Source organism: Mustela putorius, unplaced genomic scaffold, assembly GCF_011764305.1.
Source record: "Mustela putorius furo isolate JIRA1106 unplaced genomic scaffold, ASM1176430v1.1 tig00003988_pilon_pilon_pilon, whole genome shotgun sequence".
NCBI classification, from domain to species: Eukaryota; Metazoa; Chordata; class Mammalia; order Carnivora; family Mustelidae; genus Mustela; species Mustela putorius.
Window position 1 is genome coordinate 15,444,268 of NW_025422127.1, and position 14,546 is coordinate 15,458,813.

Consider the following 14,546-nt stretch of genomic DNA (forward strand, 5'->3'; position numbering starts at 1 on the left):
ATTTAAAATTGTCATTGACTCTCTTTTCTCAGCAATTTTAATTACCTACTTCACTTTCCCATCCCCTTAAAAGAAATGAGCGATCAATTTCAAAAACCTCTTACCTCCAAGCTTAATGATACAGGATAGATATATTAGGCTTTTTTTGAAATAGTGTTTCTATGTTTGCAATGCAGATGTTATTGTGTTCTATATATTGTTTGATATCCTAAAGGCTTAATTTAATGTAGAATTTAGTTGAACAAGTTGATTGTTCTGAAAATTCGACCCAAACTGTAAAGCCATGATACGATAATATGGCTCTTTTGTTAATGCTGATGTACTTTGACTAGTCTCTATCCCTCTAAGATATTAAGCTTACTTTTCACTCATTTTCCTTGCTGTCTTTTATTTATTCCATATAAATTCATCAAATGCTTTCTATGTGTAAAGTTCTATTGCTAGAGTTGGTTATAGTAGTGAAAATTCTTATTTCCTGTCCTTCTGGAGCATATTGTCTTATGGTGAAGACAATACACCATAACGATAAAACTAACCAAGTAATAAATAGAAATTATGGTAAATTAATTTGGGGGACTTGAGTTTAAAAATAATTCTGAACTCCATAAGAATCAGTGATATCATCTAGAGGTAAACTATTAACAGAAGAACATGGAGTTAGAGTTGAGCCCTGAAGGTCCTCAGTAGATAAAGATGGGGTTAGGTGGGAGAAGGTGGTGTTTGAAAGGAAACAAATGAAAAGATCAGTTGAGGTGGGACGGAAAAGGAGACTAAGGCATTTTAGAAGGCAAGAGAGAAGATTGTCTCCAGAGAGGGAGTAAATACTTCTTGCTAATGGTGCTGAGAGGCTGAGAATGAGGACAGCATAGTTGAGTGGTGTGGTCCAGTGTATTCAAAATGGTCAAGAGCAGTGGTGGTCTTGGGTTAAAGTAAATAGATGTCTTCATACCGTATTGACCTTGGTGATAGTTAAATAGTCCTATGTTGATGCAGACACTGCCCCTGAACAATTTTTCTGTCACACACTCACCAAAATTACTGTCCTAAGGTCACAAGGTCTTTGTAATGTCTTTCTTGGGTATATACATAACTAATGTTAAGACTTGATTATACGATGCTTAAGGTGTTTTTAGTATGATCCATACATATGTTTAAACTATTCTACAATTCCAGTTGATATTCACAAATACAGGACATGAATGATAAAAGCAATGCAGTACATATTCGCAATGAGTCTTTCCTATTATCATGTTTTTTAATTATAGTGCCTCTTCCCTTGATATTCAGCATTTAATTTTGCCAAATTTTGTTTTCCTTACTCAGGATCTTAGTTCTGTGTTAAATTAGTTCTGAGTTGTTTCATTAATGTTTTTTTTTTTTAAAGATTTTATTTATTTATTTGACAGAGAGAAATCACAAGTAGATGGAGAGGCAGGCAGAGAGAGAGAGAGGGAAGCAGGCTCCCTGCTGAGCAGAGAGCCCGATGCGGGACTCGATCCCAGGACCCTGAGATCATGACCTGAGCCGAAGGCAGCGGCTTAACCCACTGAGCCACCCAGGCGCCCTCATTAATGTTTTTTGTAAGCTGTATTTTACTTTACTTGGCTAAATAAGACTTCAGGATAATCTGTAGTTGTCCTCAGTAAACATTTATTGAGTGCCTATTATGGAATTGTCACTGTGCTGAGTGCTGTGATATGCTGGATATGTTAAAAGGAGTGTTATTGTACAGTTTATGAACTAAAGTAATTGCTGTATAAAAAAACTGAAACTAGGCAAACCCCAACAAGGGCTTCTTCCTTCCTAAATAAACATTATATGAAAGCATAATCTTTGCTGATTTGACTGATGGTGATGTTGCGATTAGAAAAACTCTCTGTTGAAAGCCTGCCCATCTTCTGAGGTTCAGATCAAATGCTCCTCCCTTTTGTGCTCCCTGCCTAAACCCTCACAGTTGGAATTAATCAGGCCCTGTGTTGTAAATCTATTAGACTTTGTTTCTGCTTTGATTTCAGAGCTTATTTTCGCTTACTTTGTATTATATACTAATAATTTGTGTGCTGTTTTTCCCACATATTTGAGTTTGGGAACCAGGTTTTGGTACATTGTACTTAGTCAATTCTCTCTAAAAGTGTTTGTTTATTTCAGTGGCATCAAGAGATGTCCAGAACCCTCCTTGTTCACAGGCATTTTAGCTTGGCCTTTGGAGTCTCCCATCAGCCAAACCTTTATTTCTAACCTAATTTTTAGGTGAGATACTTACTAGCATAGCTACTGTATCCTAGAGAAGCTGATAGTGTTTATGTTTCTTAAGTACGGTTTATTGATTTTCTAATCTATGCTCTTTTTCTTACACAGAATCCTTTCTCTTTGGATTTCCAGTTTTACCACCTAAAGATTCTGGCTTAAAATTAACCTTTGTTGATCATCTCTACATTCTGTTTTGTTATTATTTTATTCCTTGTTCCTCAACCTGTATGTTTAATTGTGCTATATTGTTTCTTACTTTTTAATGTTATAATTATTCCTGTGTGATTTAATCACTTCTCTTCTCAACTAGTTTCTATCTGCCTTAGGTTAAGGGCTATTTAAACATTTCTTTTCAGAAATATTGAAATAATGTTTTAGGTAGGTAACCATCATTAAGTGCAGCTATCATTGTTATAAATAATAAAATATAAAGATTTAGTTACAAATTAAAAATTAAAATTCTTAAAAATTTAATTGAAAAATTAAAAATTTTAAAAAACCTTGTATGATGCTACAACATTTAGCATCCTAGTATTCTCTAAAATTTGATTGGTTACCCTTTAAGGAGTTCTCATATTTTAACAAAGGAAATAATTGGGTTTTTACCTTAAATATTTTTTTTCTTTAAGCAATAACACTCACTTTGTCTTTTGACAAAACTTCGGTTTTAGTCATAATCTAATAAGACAAAGGAGTCTGAAACAGGGAGGGGTGAGAAGCTCCTATCAGTAGTAGTTTAGTGCTTTGTTTTTATTTATAACAAAGTATTTGAATTTAACCTTGAGAGAGGCTACTATCACAGAGATTAATGGGGCTGCTGAAAGAACACTGCAGCTTTTGTGAGTCAGCTCTCCTGAGACCAATGAATATTAAGAATAAAGTTCAAAGAAAGTGAAAACAACAGAAATAGAGATAGGGAAACTTTACATGTATTTAGGCATATTCTCTTTTTAGATGCATTATCGGCGAAACATTTGTGTTTTTCTTTAAAATTTGATTGGATTTGCTCTGTCAAAAATAATTTTTTCATTTTAGCAAGAGATTTTTTTTTTTCCTTTCTGAAATGAAGACTACTTATCTTTGGTTTTCACATTGGCCATGGGGATACTTATTTAAGAAAACCTTTAAAAAAAATTAAGTATTTCTAGAAATACTATGGGATGCGTCATCTGATTAGGTACCTCTGATCTATTAACAATGTTCTTGTAAAAATCAATTTTGGTTTCTTAACAGACATTCTCGGCCTCTTTAAATATTTAATCCTGTATTATTTCTTCCTCTTTAATTAATTTTTTTTCTTGGCAAGAAAGTTCTTTTTTCTGTCTAGAGTATGGGCATAGGTGGGGTTTTATGATGTTCTCTGCAAATATTAAGTAGAATTAGGGATTACACTGGTAGAGTATACATACAGATAGCATCCATTTTAACAACCTTTTGCATAGTTGATGGAATTAACTTGAAAATTTGGTTTTCCTGCAGGTGAAGCACGTACTCAAATTGTTGGCATGTGTGTGATTTTTTAAAGCTTTTAGCCCAAACTGTGCTGCTTTTTATCATTTAGAAAAAAGCAAAACAAGTCATAAAATCATTTTAAGGAACTCTACAGTGTTGAAATGGACTCTATAGATACTTTTCTTTGGCCAAAATTCAGTTCTGTTTGATAGCCAGTGAAGGTAAGAAGGAGTGTTTATTGATAATATTCATGTGTAGGTAGCCTACTGAGCTGCTTCCTGCTGTTAAATTAGACCTATTCTATGGAAACCATTAGCCAACACCCTTTTAGCTTATTACAAGAATCCTCTCCCTAAAATAATGAGTAGTTAAAGTTACATCTGGCACTAAAATTCTTACAAGTACTGTGTTCTCACTTCAGTGAAATGAATGGTTTAGTCCTTTCTTTTGTGTTGTTGTGGAAACCCCTCTTTTATATTTGGAAAGTGAAGTCTCTGAGAAGATTCTTTTTATTTTTGAGAGAACAGAAGCAGGTATTATGTATCCCCTTTGCCAAGACCTCAAAGACAAAGGTCATTCTCTTATGGACCACATCAGTTGTTTATTATTTTAAGTAAAAGATTATCTTTGGGTTTTTGGTAAAGGCTTTGAAAATGTATGCTTTTTTTTTTTTAAAGATTTTATTTATTTATTTGACAGAAATCACAAGTAGATGGAGAGGTAGGCAGAGAGAGAGAGAGAGAGAGAGAGGGAAGCAGGCTCCCTGCCAAGCAGAGAGCCCGAAGCGGGACTCGATCCCAGGACCCTGAGATCATGACCTGAGCCGAAGGCAGCGGCTTAACCCACCGAGCCACCCAGGTGCCCCTGCTTGTTGGTTTTATAAACGTTATTGATCAGAGGAGATGTGTAGTAAGATCAGGCAAAGCCTATGTCCTTGCTCAAGTTTCTGATACCCAGCTCCCAGAATTTTTAAGATAAGAACCTGGCTTGTCTACATGGATATTTGTACAATATGCTCTGTAAAAATTATTTTATATGTATATATTTCTGTTTCTTTAATGAAACCCATCTGCTCTTGTTCGACTTTGATTTTTAACTATTAAGGTTGTAACAGAGTTCTCTAAAACAGGGGAGATATTTGAGGGACTTTGGACAGAAGGGGGAAGAAAATATCTTTAAATTTTGACCCCAAGCATTTCTTTAAAATAAAAAGTAGTTGGTGTATAATCAGTTTCTGTCTCTGTTTTAGGCTAGCTTTCTTTTCTTAAAATTGACTTTATCAATGCATCTGGCTTCAATTTTTTCCCCTCAGTAAGCATATGAGTAGTTAGTAATTGAATTCTGACATGTTGAATAATTTAAATGAAATCTTCTGCTATGTGTGTATGCTTGCGGGATGGGGAAAAGGGAGGAAGAATAAGCAGTGGGGTGGAGAGTAATAAAGAATTACTGTCTCTTTACATTAAGGATAGTGGATAGCAGTTAACATTAATATCTTTCAGAACATGTTAAAGCCTTTTTGGTAAGTGGTGTTTACTCCATAGGAAGTAGCTCTTAATATTAACCCAAAGAAATGACCTCCATAATCATGGCAGAGTTCAAGTTGGATGGGTGAACAGGGGAGGCTGGGTTACCTTGGATAATCTGTGGGAGATCTGCAGTGACTTTCCCTCTGCTACTGACAAAGGGAAAGTTTAATAAGATCTGTCATTATCAAATGATTTCTTTTTAGGTTACTGTAGTATTGAACCTTTTTCCCTTTTAATTTTGATGGTGATATTTGAAGAGAACAAACAATTATTTTTTAACTGCTGCATTGTTTGTTTGTTTTGCCTTCACTGTTCTTATTGAATGTTTGGTTTGAGGGAAAGGCAGTGGAGACTAGAGTCTAACAGCTGCAGTGGTATGTAGTTGATGTTAACAGAGCTAATGCCAAGAAGCAAAGTTCTTGAGTGTCAGTAGTTGTCATATGGGATTTGCTAGAATCCGGTCTTCTTGTTAATGTATGTTAATGTGTCACAGCTTTTGCCCTAATTTCTCGACTAGTAGGAGTCTTCTTATTTAAGGATATGAGGAATTTTTTGGTAGCTTCCCACTTCCTCTGTCCCTTTACCATCCGCCCAGAACTAGTCACACAAACCTCCTGTTTTGAACCCTATACTCTGTAAATGAAGTGGTCTTATTTAACCTTATTTGGTAAGTGTAGTTGGCATAGTAAGTAGGTTTCAGTACCTAATTTAGGTGTAGGAAAACTGGTCTGTGTTAGTTTTGATGAGTGCAAACATAATTTGTAGCAGTTGAAGTAAAATTCTAAAGATACTGCTTTCATTTTAGGTGATAAGAACTATTTAAAATGGTGAAGCATGTTCCTTTCCTGTCTACAGATAGATTTTAAGTGAGTTACAGTACATGTCTAAATTTTGGGTTGCCTAAATTGGTTAAACAGAGTGAAATTCCAAGTTACAGTAGGTGAATGAAATTCAAATTTCTTTCTCTATTTAGTTTTTGCCCACCCCATCCAATGCTGCCAATTTGATATTCTTCTAAATAATGAGGGCTAGAAAATTGGATAGCTCCAAACAGTACAAATAATTTGTACTTTGTACTTTTGAATTAGACTTGGTTTTTGCTAAATTTTATGATTTTTTTTTTTGCCTCTCAAGAGTAAAATCAATTTTAATGAAAATTCATAAAGGAACAATTTAAGGAGGGTCTTTAGTCAGTGGGGGCCAACAAGACCAGGAATACTTCATTCTCATAATTACCTTAAAAATGGGTTTATTCCTCAAAGAGCATCACTAAAATATGAAGACTGAATTTATTAAATAACTTCTATTATATATAGCTCTTTAAACATCTACCAAGTAATTTTTTTTAGTTGACCTCTGATTGATTGGTATATCATTGAGTATTCTTAGTACTGAACCACTAACAAATTGAATTGGAATCCTCATCATTTTTACCTTAATCATAAGGAAATATTTCATTAGAACACAATCCAATTGCAAGTTTTATTCTGAATAATTTGTGACAAAAGGCATATTTTGCTCATCTTATATCCAGTGGATATCCCAATTTTGTGTAGTATCTTTAATCTCTGCCTTTTACATTTTAGGTAATCTAGTGTAATTCGGTTCCATTTCAATATAACCTCATAAAAAATGTTCTTTCTGGTAAAGACCCTGTTATCCTAACAGGTATTTTTCTGTCAGGCGCAGTTGTGATAATCACTGTTTTCATGCCCCATTGCTTTGTTGATAATTTAGTTTTCTTATGCTGGAAGTATACTCTAGCATACTACGATAATCATCTTCGAAGATGGCCCCAGATCATCCTTACCTCCTGGTGTTCAAGCCCTTGTGTAGTTCTCTCCCACATTGTATCAGGATTAGTCTGTGACCAATAGAAAACATCAGAAGTAGAAGTATGTAACTTCTGAAGCTAGATCATAAAAGATACTGCTGCGTCTGTCTTGTTTTTTTGGGTCACTTGCTATGAGGAAAGCCAGGCGCCATATCATAATGACACTCAAGTAGCCCTGTGGAGAAGAAAAGAGGCCCCTTGCCAATAGCTATCACCAACTTGCCAGCCATGTAAGTGGAAACAGGACCAAATCCTGACTGACATATTGACTGTGACCCCACAAGAGACCCTGAAACCAGAACTGTTTGGCTAAGCTGTTTTTGAGTTTTGGACCTACAGAAGGTGTGCATGATAAAAAAAAAATGTTCACTGTTATTTTAAGCTGCTACATTTTTAGGCAATTTGTTATATAACAGTAAACAACTAATACAGGTACTTTATATCCTATGTATTAAAGTGATATGCCATATATTGAATTTTTTTCCTTGAAATCCAGTTTGTTTTTCTCTGTTGGGAGAAAGTTAATGCTATTTGAATTTGTTTTATTAATGTTACCAATGCAGTACCTTTCGGTGCTTTAGATTGTTAGAATTTTAGGCAGTTTGTCATAAGGATTCTTACCTATGTAACTCGTATTTCTATGTTAATGGGCTCTGAGCTAAGGAAAGAGATGAACTTATTTTCTTTTAAAACTTTTATTTATTTGACAGAGCAAGAGAGCACAAGCAGGGGGAATGGGAGAGGGAGAAGCAGGCTCCCCACTGAGCAGGGAACCCAATGCAAGGGTCAATTTCAGGATCCCAGGATCATGACCCAAGTTAAAGCAAATACTTGACTGACTGAGCTACCCATGCACCCCAAGAGATGTATTTATAACATGTGTTCTAGTTATTGCTGTGTTGTCCAGCAAAAATAGAAATGTGGGTACATATATAATTTTGAATTTTCTAATGGCTTCATTTAAAAAACTAAAAGGAAACTTAATAATTTTAATAATGTTCTTTATTGAATTCAGTATATCCAAAATATTATCATTGCAACATATAATCAATGTGAGGATTATCACGTGACTTTTTTGGTACTGTCTTCAAAATTTATTGTATTTATGGCACATCTCATTATTTGTGTTGTCTAATACAGTAACCACATGTGGCTGTATTAGACAACACAAATAATGTATTTGCTATAACTGTATTAGACAACTCAAATAATGCATTTGCTGAAGATTTTATTGCAGGCTAAAGCAGCAAGTCTTAGAATGGCAGGACTACCTCATGATTTATCTTAAAGACTGGTGTTTGTGGGCTTTTTAAAAGAGAAAATAGAATTAAATGTGTATAGCATATAGTCAGAGCCTTAGGATGTATCTGGTATAATCACTGTCACTATCTGAGCGACCAAGAAGCACTTCCCAGGAGTTTTTTCACATCCCCTTACTTCCTCCAGCCTTGTGTTAACAAAAGCAGAAGGAACTCCTTTGTGTTTTGCAGTTTCTGAAAGTGCTATACCTTACTGACATTTTATTGGCTTACACATATTTGGAGAAGTGGGTGATAACTGTCGCTTTTTCTACTTAAAGTTTAGGCGTTGAATAGAGATTTTTCTCTTTGTTCAAACCAAAATACACCGTTAAGTGTAGTGTAAATGAACAGTTCTGTCACTAGAATTTTGTGTCAAACTCTATCACCAAAAGCTACTCAACTACTGTTTTCATAAGTATTAAAAAAAAAAAAGAAGAAGAAGAAGAAGAAGAAGAAGAAGAAGAAGAAGAGGAGGAGGAGGAGGAGGAGGAGGAGGAGGAAGAAGAAACTATTTGCACAGAAAGGGGGATGGGAACAATTTTCAAAGCTCTTGGCTTGGTGCTGTGTCTTACACATATGCTATTGGTATATTTATGCATTAGGTATTTTCAGAATAATAGCAGAACTTACTGGAATATTTTATCTCTTTAAAAAAAGTTCTTATTTAGAATATTCCATGGTTACCTAAAGACTGGAAAAGAATTTGTCATAATTTTGACCTGCTATGCAAATTATTTGCATGACGAAATTCAACTTTTGAACAAAAAACTGAGGAAGAGAGTGACTTGAAATTCATATATTCTTTTCACCATTGGCACTGTCTTGAGATACATTTGCCCAGTCTTTTCTCTTTCCAGTAAATAGTTAGACCATATGTTTAGAGTATCCATACCTGAAATAGTCACCACATTTTTAACTATTTACAGAAATTCAGTATTCTTATTTATTTGCATTATCTGCTTTTCTTTCTCAACATTTTAAAATTCGATTTTGAATTTTTTTCTAACAGTGCTTATTTATATAATTTACAAAGTGACATAATACTGCATCGCTTATAAAAGTGATAGTCCTCTAACTCATTCTTGTCTAACCTAGATTCCTACTCCCCTGAGACAAGCATGCTTTCACCCCTTTTTCTTGTTTCTAATACTGTTTAACACTTCCACCTCTCCAAATGACATTTTTTGACTGTTGTCTTCTTATTTGGACATTAATTATATACTGACTTCTTACTATGAATGATGAGGAATTAGCCTTTCTAAGCAAGTCACCACACATACATACTTCCCTCTTTTCGTCTTTCTTTTTCTTTTTTTTTTTAATTTGAGAGAGAGGCAGTGAGAGAGAACATGAGCGAGGAGGTGGTCAGAGAGAGAAGCAGACTCCCGGTGGAGCTGGGAGCCCGATGCGGGACTCGATCCCGGGACTCCAGGATCATGACCTGAGCTGAAGGCAGTCGTCCAACCAACTGAGCCACCCAGGTGTCCCCCGTCTTTCTAATATAAGTTTTACATTATTCTGTCTCAGTCACATAGTATATTATGATTACATTTCCTTTACTGTACTTTTAGTTTTTCCTGGTGGTAATAATAGCATTGGGTTTTTTAATTTGTTTTATTATTTATTTGTATACATATCTCCAGTTTATTCCCAAATTCTTTTCTCCTACTATAACATTCCTCTCAATGTTGCTAATTACAGAATTCATAAACCCTTACTTATTAACCTCATAATCAGTTCATCCACTGTTTTTTCTTGGAAATATCTTTCCTTCGGTTTCTATCCTCTCCTGTGAATTCTCTTTATTCTCTAGGCTTCTGGTTACCCTGAGGTTCCCTTCACTACTCATTTATGGTAGATATCCTTTTTTTGGGGTCCCATGTCTTCCTCTTTCTAGGTTGACTTCTTAAGTTTGATGGACCACATCCCTAGTAGCTTTCTGAGAGAGTCTGTGATTTTAAGATTTTGATTTTGCATTTTTCCCTTACATTTGATTGATAGTTTGGATATAGAATTCTAGATCAGAAAGCATCTTTCCTTCAGAGTTTTGAAGGCATTACTTCAGTTGTCTTCTGATTCTTTGTTTTACATAAAAAATTCCAGTGATTTCCAATTTTTTATTCTTTGTGGACAATCATTTTTGGCCTTTCTAAAACTTAAAAATCTTTTCTCTAGTATTCTAAACTTAAAAAAAAAAAGGTAGAATACCCATATTATAGTCTAAGTATAATAAATGTATTTAATCTTCAGTGAAAGTGTAAGAAAAAGGAAGGCTCATTATAAATATGATCTAGCAGTGTGCTTAGGACCTCAGTATTTGTAGAACTAAATGATTCTATTCATTCCTGGCATTGGCTCAATATTTTATTAAATAAAAAGGATTCAAGGTGTGTAATTCAGTACAAAGAAAACTTCCTTGGTTTACCTTAGCAGGTATCTATTAAGATTTTGAAAATAAGACTGGAGCCACATTTTACTCACTAGATGGATTAAGTAGTTATAGACTTTGTTGGTCTTGGTGTTGAATGTGATGAGAATATTCGCTGTCTTCATTCTTTTGTTACTACCCTGGTTTAATACAGCTTTCTTGGACTGCATGGTTCCATATGTTATTTTACATTGATTTCAAATTGTATTGTAAGTTATGTAATTTACAGTATTTCATAAATAATATTTTAACAGTTTTCTGATTTTAATTTGTGGTATTTCTTTTGTTCTTTGTCCTTATTATGGACACGGATTTTGAGCCATCTTTACCATTAAGTCCAGAAAGTTTTCTTAAATAAATGGCCTTGTACACAGAGCTCATCGGATAGACTTTAATTTTTGTACTGGTTTTGATGAAACTTTCAGTATGAAAACTGATTTTCTGGATTATGACAGATTACTAAATATCCTCTCTCTAAAAAAAGTTTTACTGATAAAGCCACAAGGCTATTTTTCAGCCAGTGCAGAAAAGAAGATAATCCTGTTTGTTTGAAATAGGTTCTGGGAAGTCATCTGGGATAAGTTTTTCAGCCTCAGTTTAGGTTAGAATAACAGAAGCCTCTCAGGAGATGTCTCAAAGACAGTGTTAAGAGTAAAGAATATCACAGACTGGACAAAAACATAATAATATTGTGTTATTCAAAACCAGTTGTTAATGGGAAGCATTTGTGTTTCTTTTTGCTTATAGCAATCTGTAATTCAGAATCCCATGTTACTACAAATAAAGTTATTCATTAGAATTTTTGAGAGGACTAAATTCACTGACAATTGCATCTGTCTCTTTCCACATAATCCTTCTGTTACATTTCATATTCTTTGAATCCAAAGGAACTATGTTGGACTTTGTTTCTATTGTCCTTCTCTGCTTGGCATTGTTTTAGAAATGTTCCACAGTAACTTCAGCAGTTTTGGAAGCTGCACTTTGCTGCTCACAGCAGGCCACCTGGAAGCATTAAGATTTCAAGAAAAAACATTTTTTGATATAGCTAAACTGTCCTTATAAGAGAACCTTACTTTTGGGGCTCAATCAGGTTATTTTATAACATTTTCTCCTAGAAAAATGAACACTTAACAAATGAAAGTGCCATACATTACTGAAATGTGAATATTTTTTAATCTCATTTTTTTTAGTTGAGAAAAATGAGAACAAAAGTTTTATCAACTTTTGATTATGAAAGATGTTAAATAGTAAGATATTCTTTCAGTGCTAGGAGAAAAGTCTGATTTACCTTTGACAGATTTCCAGTTCTGGATTTCTGAAGACAAGGTTGTTAGAAAGGACTTTCTGTGCCTTACACTTAAAAAGTGAACTACAGTCTAATTAAATGAGAGTTGCATAGATGAATGATAAAATCCTGTGATATCTTTTACTGATACGAGTATTCTGAAAGTTGGAGAGTGTTTCAGCAACTCTTGTTCTTTTGTTTTTAATTTAATTGTATTAGTAAAAGATAGCACTTTAGAATCTTTCGGTTCTAGAAAATTTTCAAGAGAAAATGCTTAATAATAACCTGATGCATCTAATTCTTAATACTGCTTGAACTCTGCTTCATTTACCCTTTTTATTTTAAGACCTTTCCTTTCTTACATGTTCTTACATGTTCAAAATCTGTAGGATTTTGTCTTTCTTTTAGGAATCCATATTTGCCTTCCCAGGAGTTAATTTTTAAACTTATTTAGAATATCAAGGTTAGTGGGAATTGGTTGGCTAACTAAATTACTCACCCTCAGCCTGATCACTTATATCCAGTGACCATTTTTAGTTTTCTCTAGGAGATTAAGAGAAACCTTTGATGTCTTAAAATCATTAGGAAACTACTTTCTTTTTCATTTATTTTTTTTTCTTAATTTTGCTGACAGTTGTCTGTGTGAAGAATATAATCTGAAAAATCATGCTATTTAACTTTCTCATCAAGGCTGAACTTTGTAGGGAGAGAATGTTTTGATATTAAGTCTTATTACTTAGGCTTCATCAAAGCTGGCTGAAAGCCCAGCTTAGAAAGTAATTCAGAAACAGCTTTGTGTTTTTAAGTAATCAAGCCCTTGCTGCCTATGCTGTTTAACACAGTTTTAGTCTCTCTGTTTACAGAGAACAAATCCGTCACTAATTTCTCTTGCTTAACTAACTTGACCTTTTGCTCTTAATAATATACTTCAACCTCCTACAATACTTCTTTTCTTCCCTTGTTCTTTGCTTTGTGAAGATATCTTTCTGGCTTGGATTTACTTCTGGAGGGAAGGATATTTAATAAGCAAATAGTCCTTTCTTGATAAATAGTCTCTCCTTGGGTTAACTAATTAGTCTACTTCACCTAGTCTTCCATCATTTTCCAGGACAGTCTCCGTAAGAAGGATGACAGGATTGAAGAGCTGGAAGAAGCACTAAGAGAAAGTGTACAGATAACTGCAGAGCGAGAAATGGTGCTGGCACAAGAGGAGTCAGCCAGGACCAGTGCTGAAAAACAGGTCTGCAATTTCATACAGTTACTGGCAATGCTGCTGGTTAAACACAAGGTAAAAGCCAACCAGTATAGTATAGGTCAACTGTACATATGTTCAGAGGGTTTCGAAAGCACTTCATCAGGTGTAAGTACTTAAACCTAAAAAAGAATTGAAATAAGAGAATTGCATAAGAACGAATTGAAATAAAAGAATTGTGTAAGAACGACTCATGTTAAGAGTCAATGCATTAATAAATTGGGGCTTATTTCACATATATGGGTGTGGTATATGCTCTTGTATCTGGTGAGATGGAATGGAATTTGTCTGTTGTGAGACTGGTCACAATCCTGATTTTAAATTGAATGGGAAAGCACATTTCTGAGTTAAAATGTTAAATTTAAATAACAGTTTATTTTATACCCTGCCTTGTTCAAAAGAACAGTTAAAGTTATCACAAGATATTGACAAGGTTAGTAGCAAGCATGAAGGACATAGTTATCATGGAACTTGAGAGCCCCAGAGCAGCATGTCTCAGCCCTGAAGTGACTTGCTAAAGACTTCTGCTGCTGTGTGTGTGGTGTTTGCTTTATATAGTTTTTACGTCTTTTAGATCCCTGTACACTTGCTTTTGACTTTTTGTTAGGATGGATAAGTAAAATTGGGAAATGTGAATGGAAGAAATGGTTCTAACAAGAGAAGGCTCTGATCTCAGTTCCTAGTGTGAATGTGATTGGAGGATTTGAATGTCCCTTAGAGATTCATGGCATGTAATTTTTTGTTATTGTTTCCTTTCCATTTCTTTGTTGGAGAACTATATGTGCTAAAAAGGTAAAAAATTCAATGAGAGGGTAACCTGAATCTTTTGGGGAACCCCCATGATGAGCCCCCTGTGGTCTTGTGAGTTAAGGTAGTTGCACAGCAAGGAAGTAGGGTACATTTTCAAAGGAGACATGATGTAGTGTGTGCCATAAGGGAGTCCCTTCATAACTGTGTTAGGATGAGGATATGCTTTCTTTAGTGCTAAATATAGAAAGAAAGACAAACTGATAATTTTTAGTCAGACTGAAGAAAAATGGAACTTTTCACAGTCTCTCAGTGCCCTGTTCCTACATAAATGCCTTATTCACTTCTAATTTGAGTATTTCCGGAAATAGAGTGAAATAGAGCTTAGGTAGTAGAGAGCTTCAGAGAAGGGATGGGGACAGTCATTGATCCAGGGTGAAGAGGGATTTTCTTTTATCTTGATTTACC

General features: G+C 34.6%; 1 protein-coding gene across 15 annotated transcripts in view; it reads left to right on the forward strand.

Moving 5' to 3' along the window:
- ERC1 (ELKS/RAB6-interacting/CAST family member 1) overlaps positions 1–14,546 on the forward strand; it is a 558,286-nt gene that overhangs the window by 242,005 nt on the left and 301,735 nt on the right. For 12 of the 15 annotated variants that reach the window (XR_006604246.1, XM_045071560.1, XM_045071547.1 and 9 more), the window contains one exon: positions 13,188–13,319. The exons of the other annotated variants lie outside the window; for them this stretch is intronic. Coding sequence is in view for 11 of the 12 variants with exons in the window: in XM_045071560.1 (XP_044927495.1) it covers positions 13,188–13,319 (132 nt within the window). In the remaining variant the exon portion in view is untranslated. The remainder of the gene's footprint in view (positions 1–13,187; positions 13,320–14,546) is intronic. 15 annotated transcript variants of the gene reach the window in all.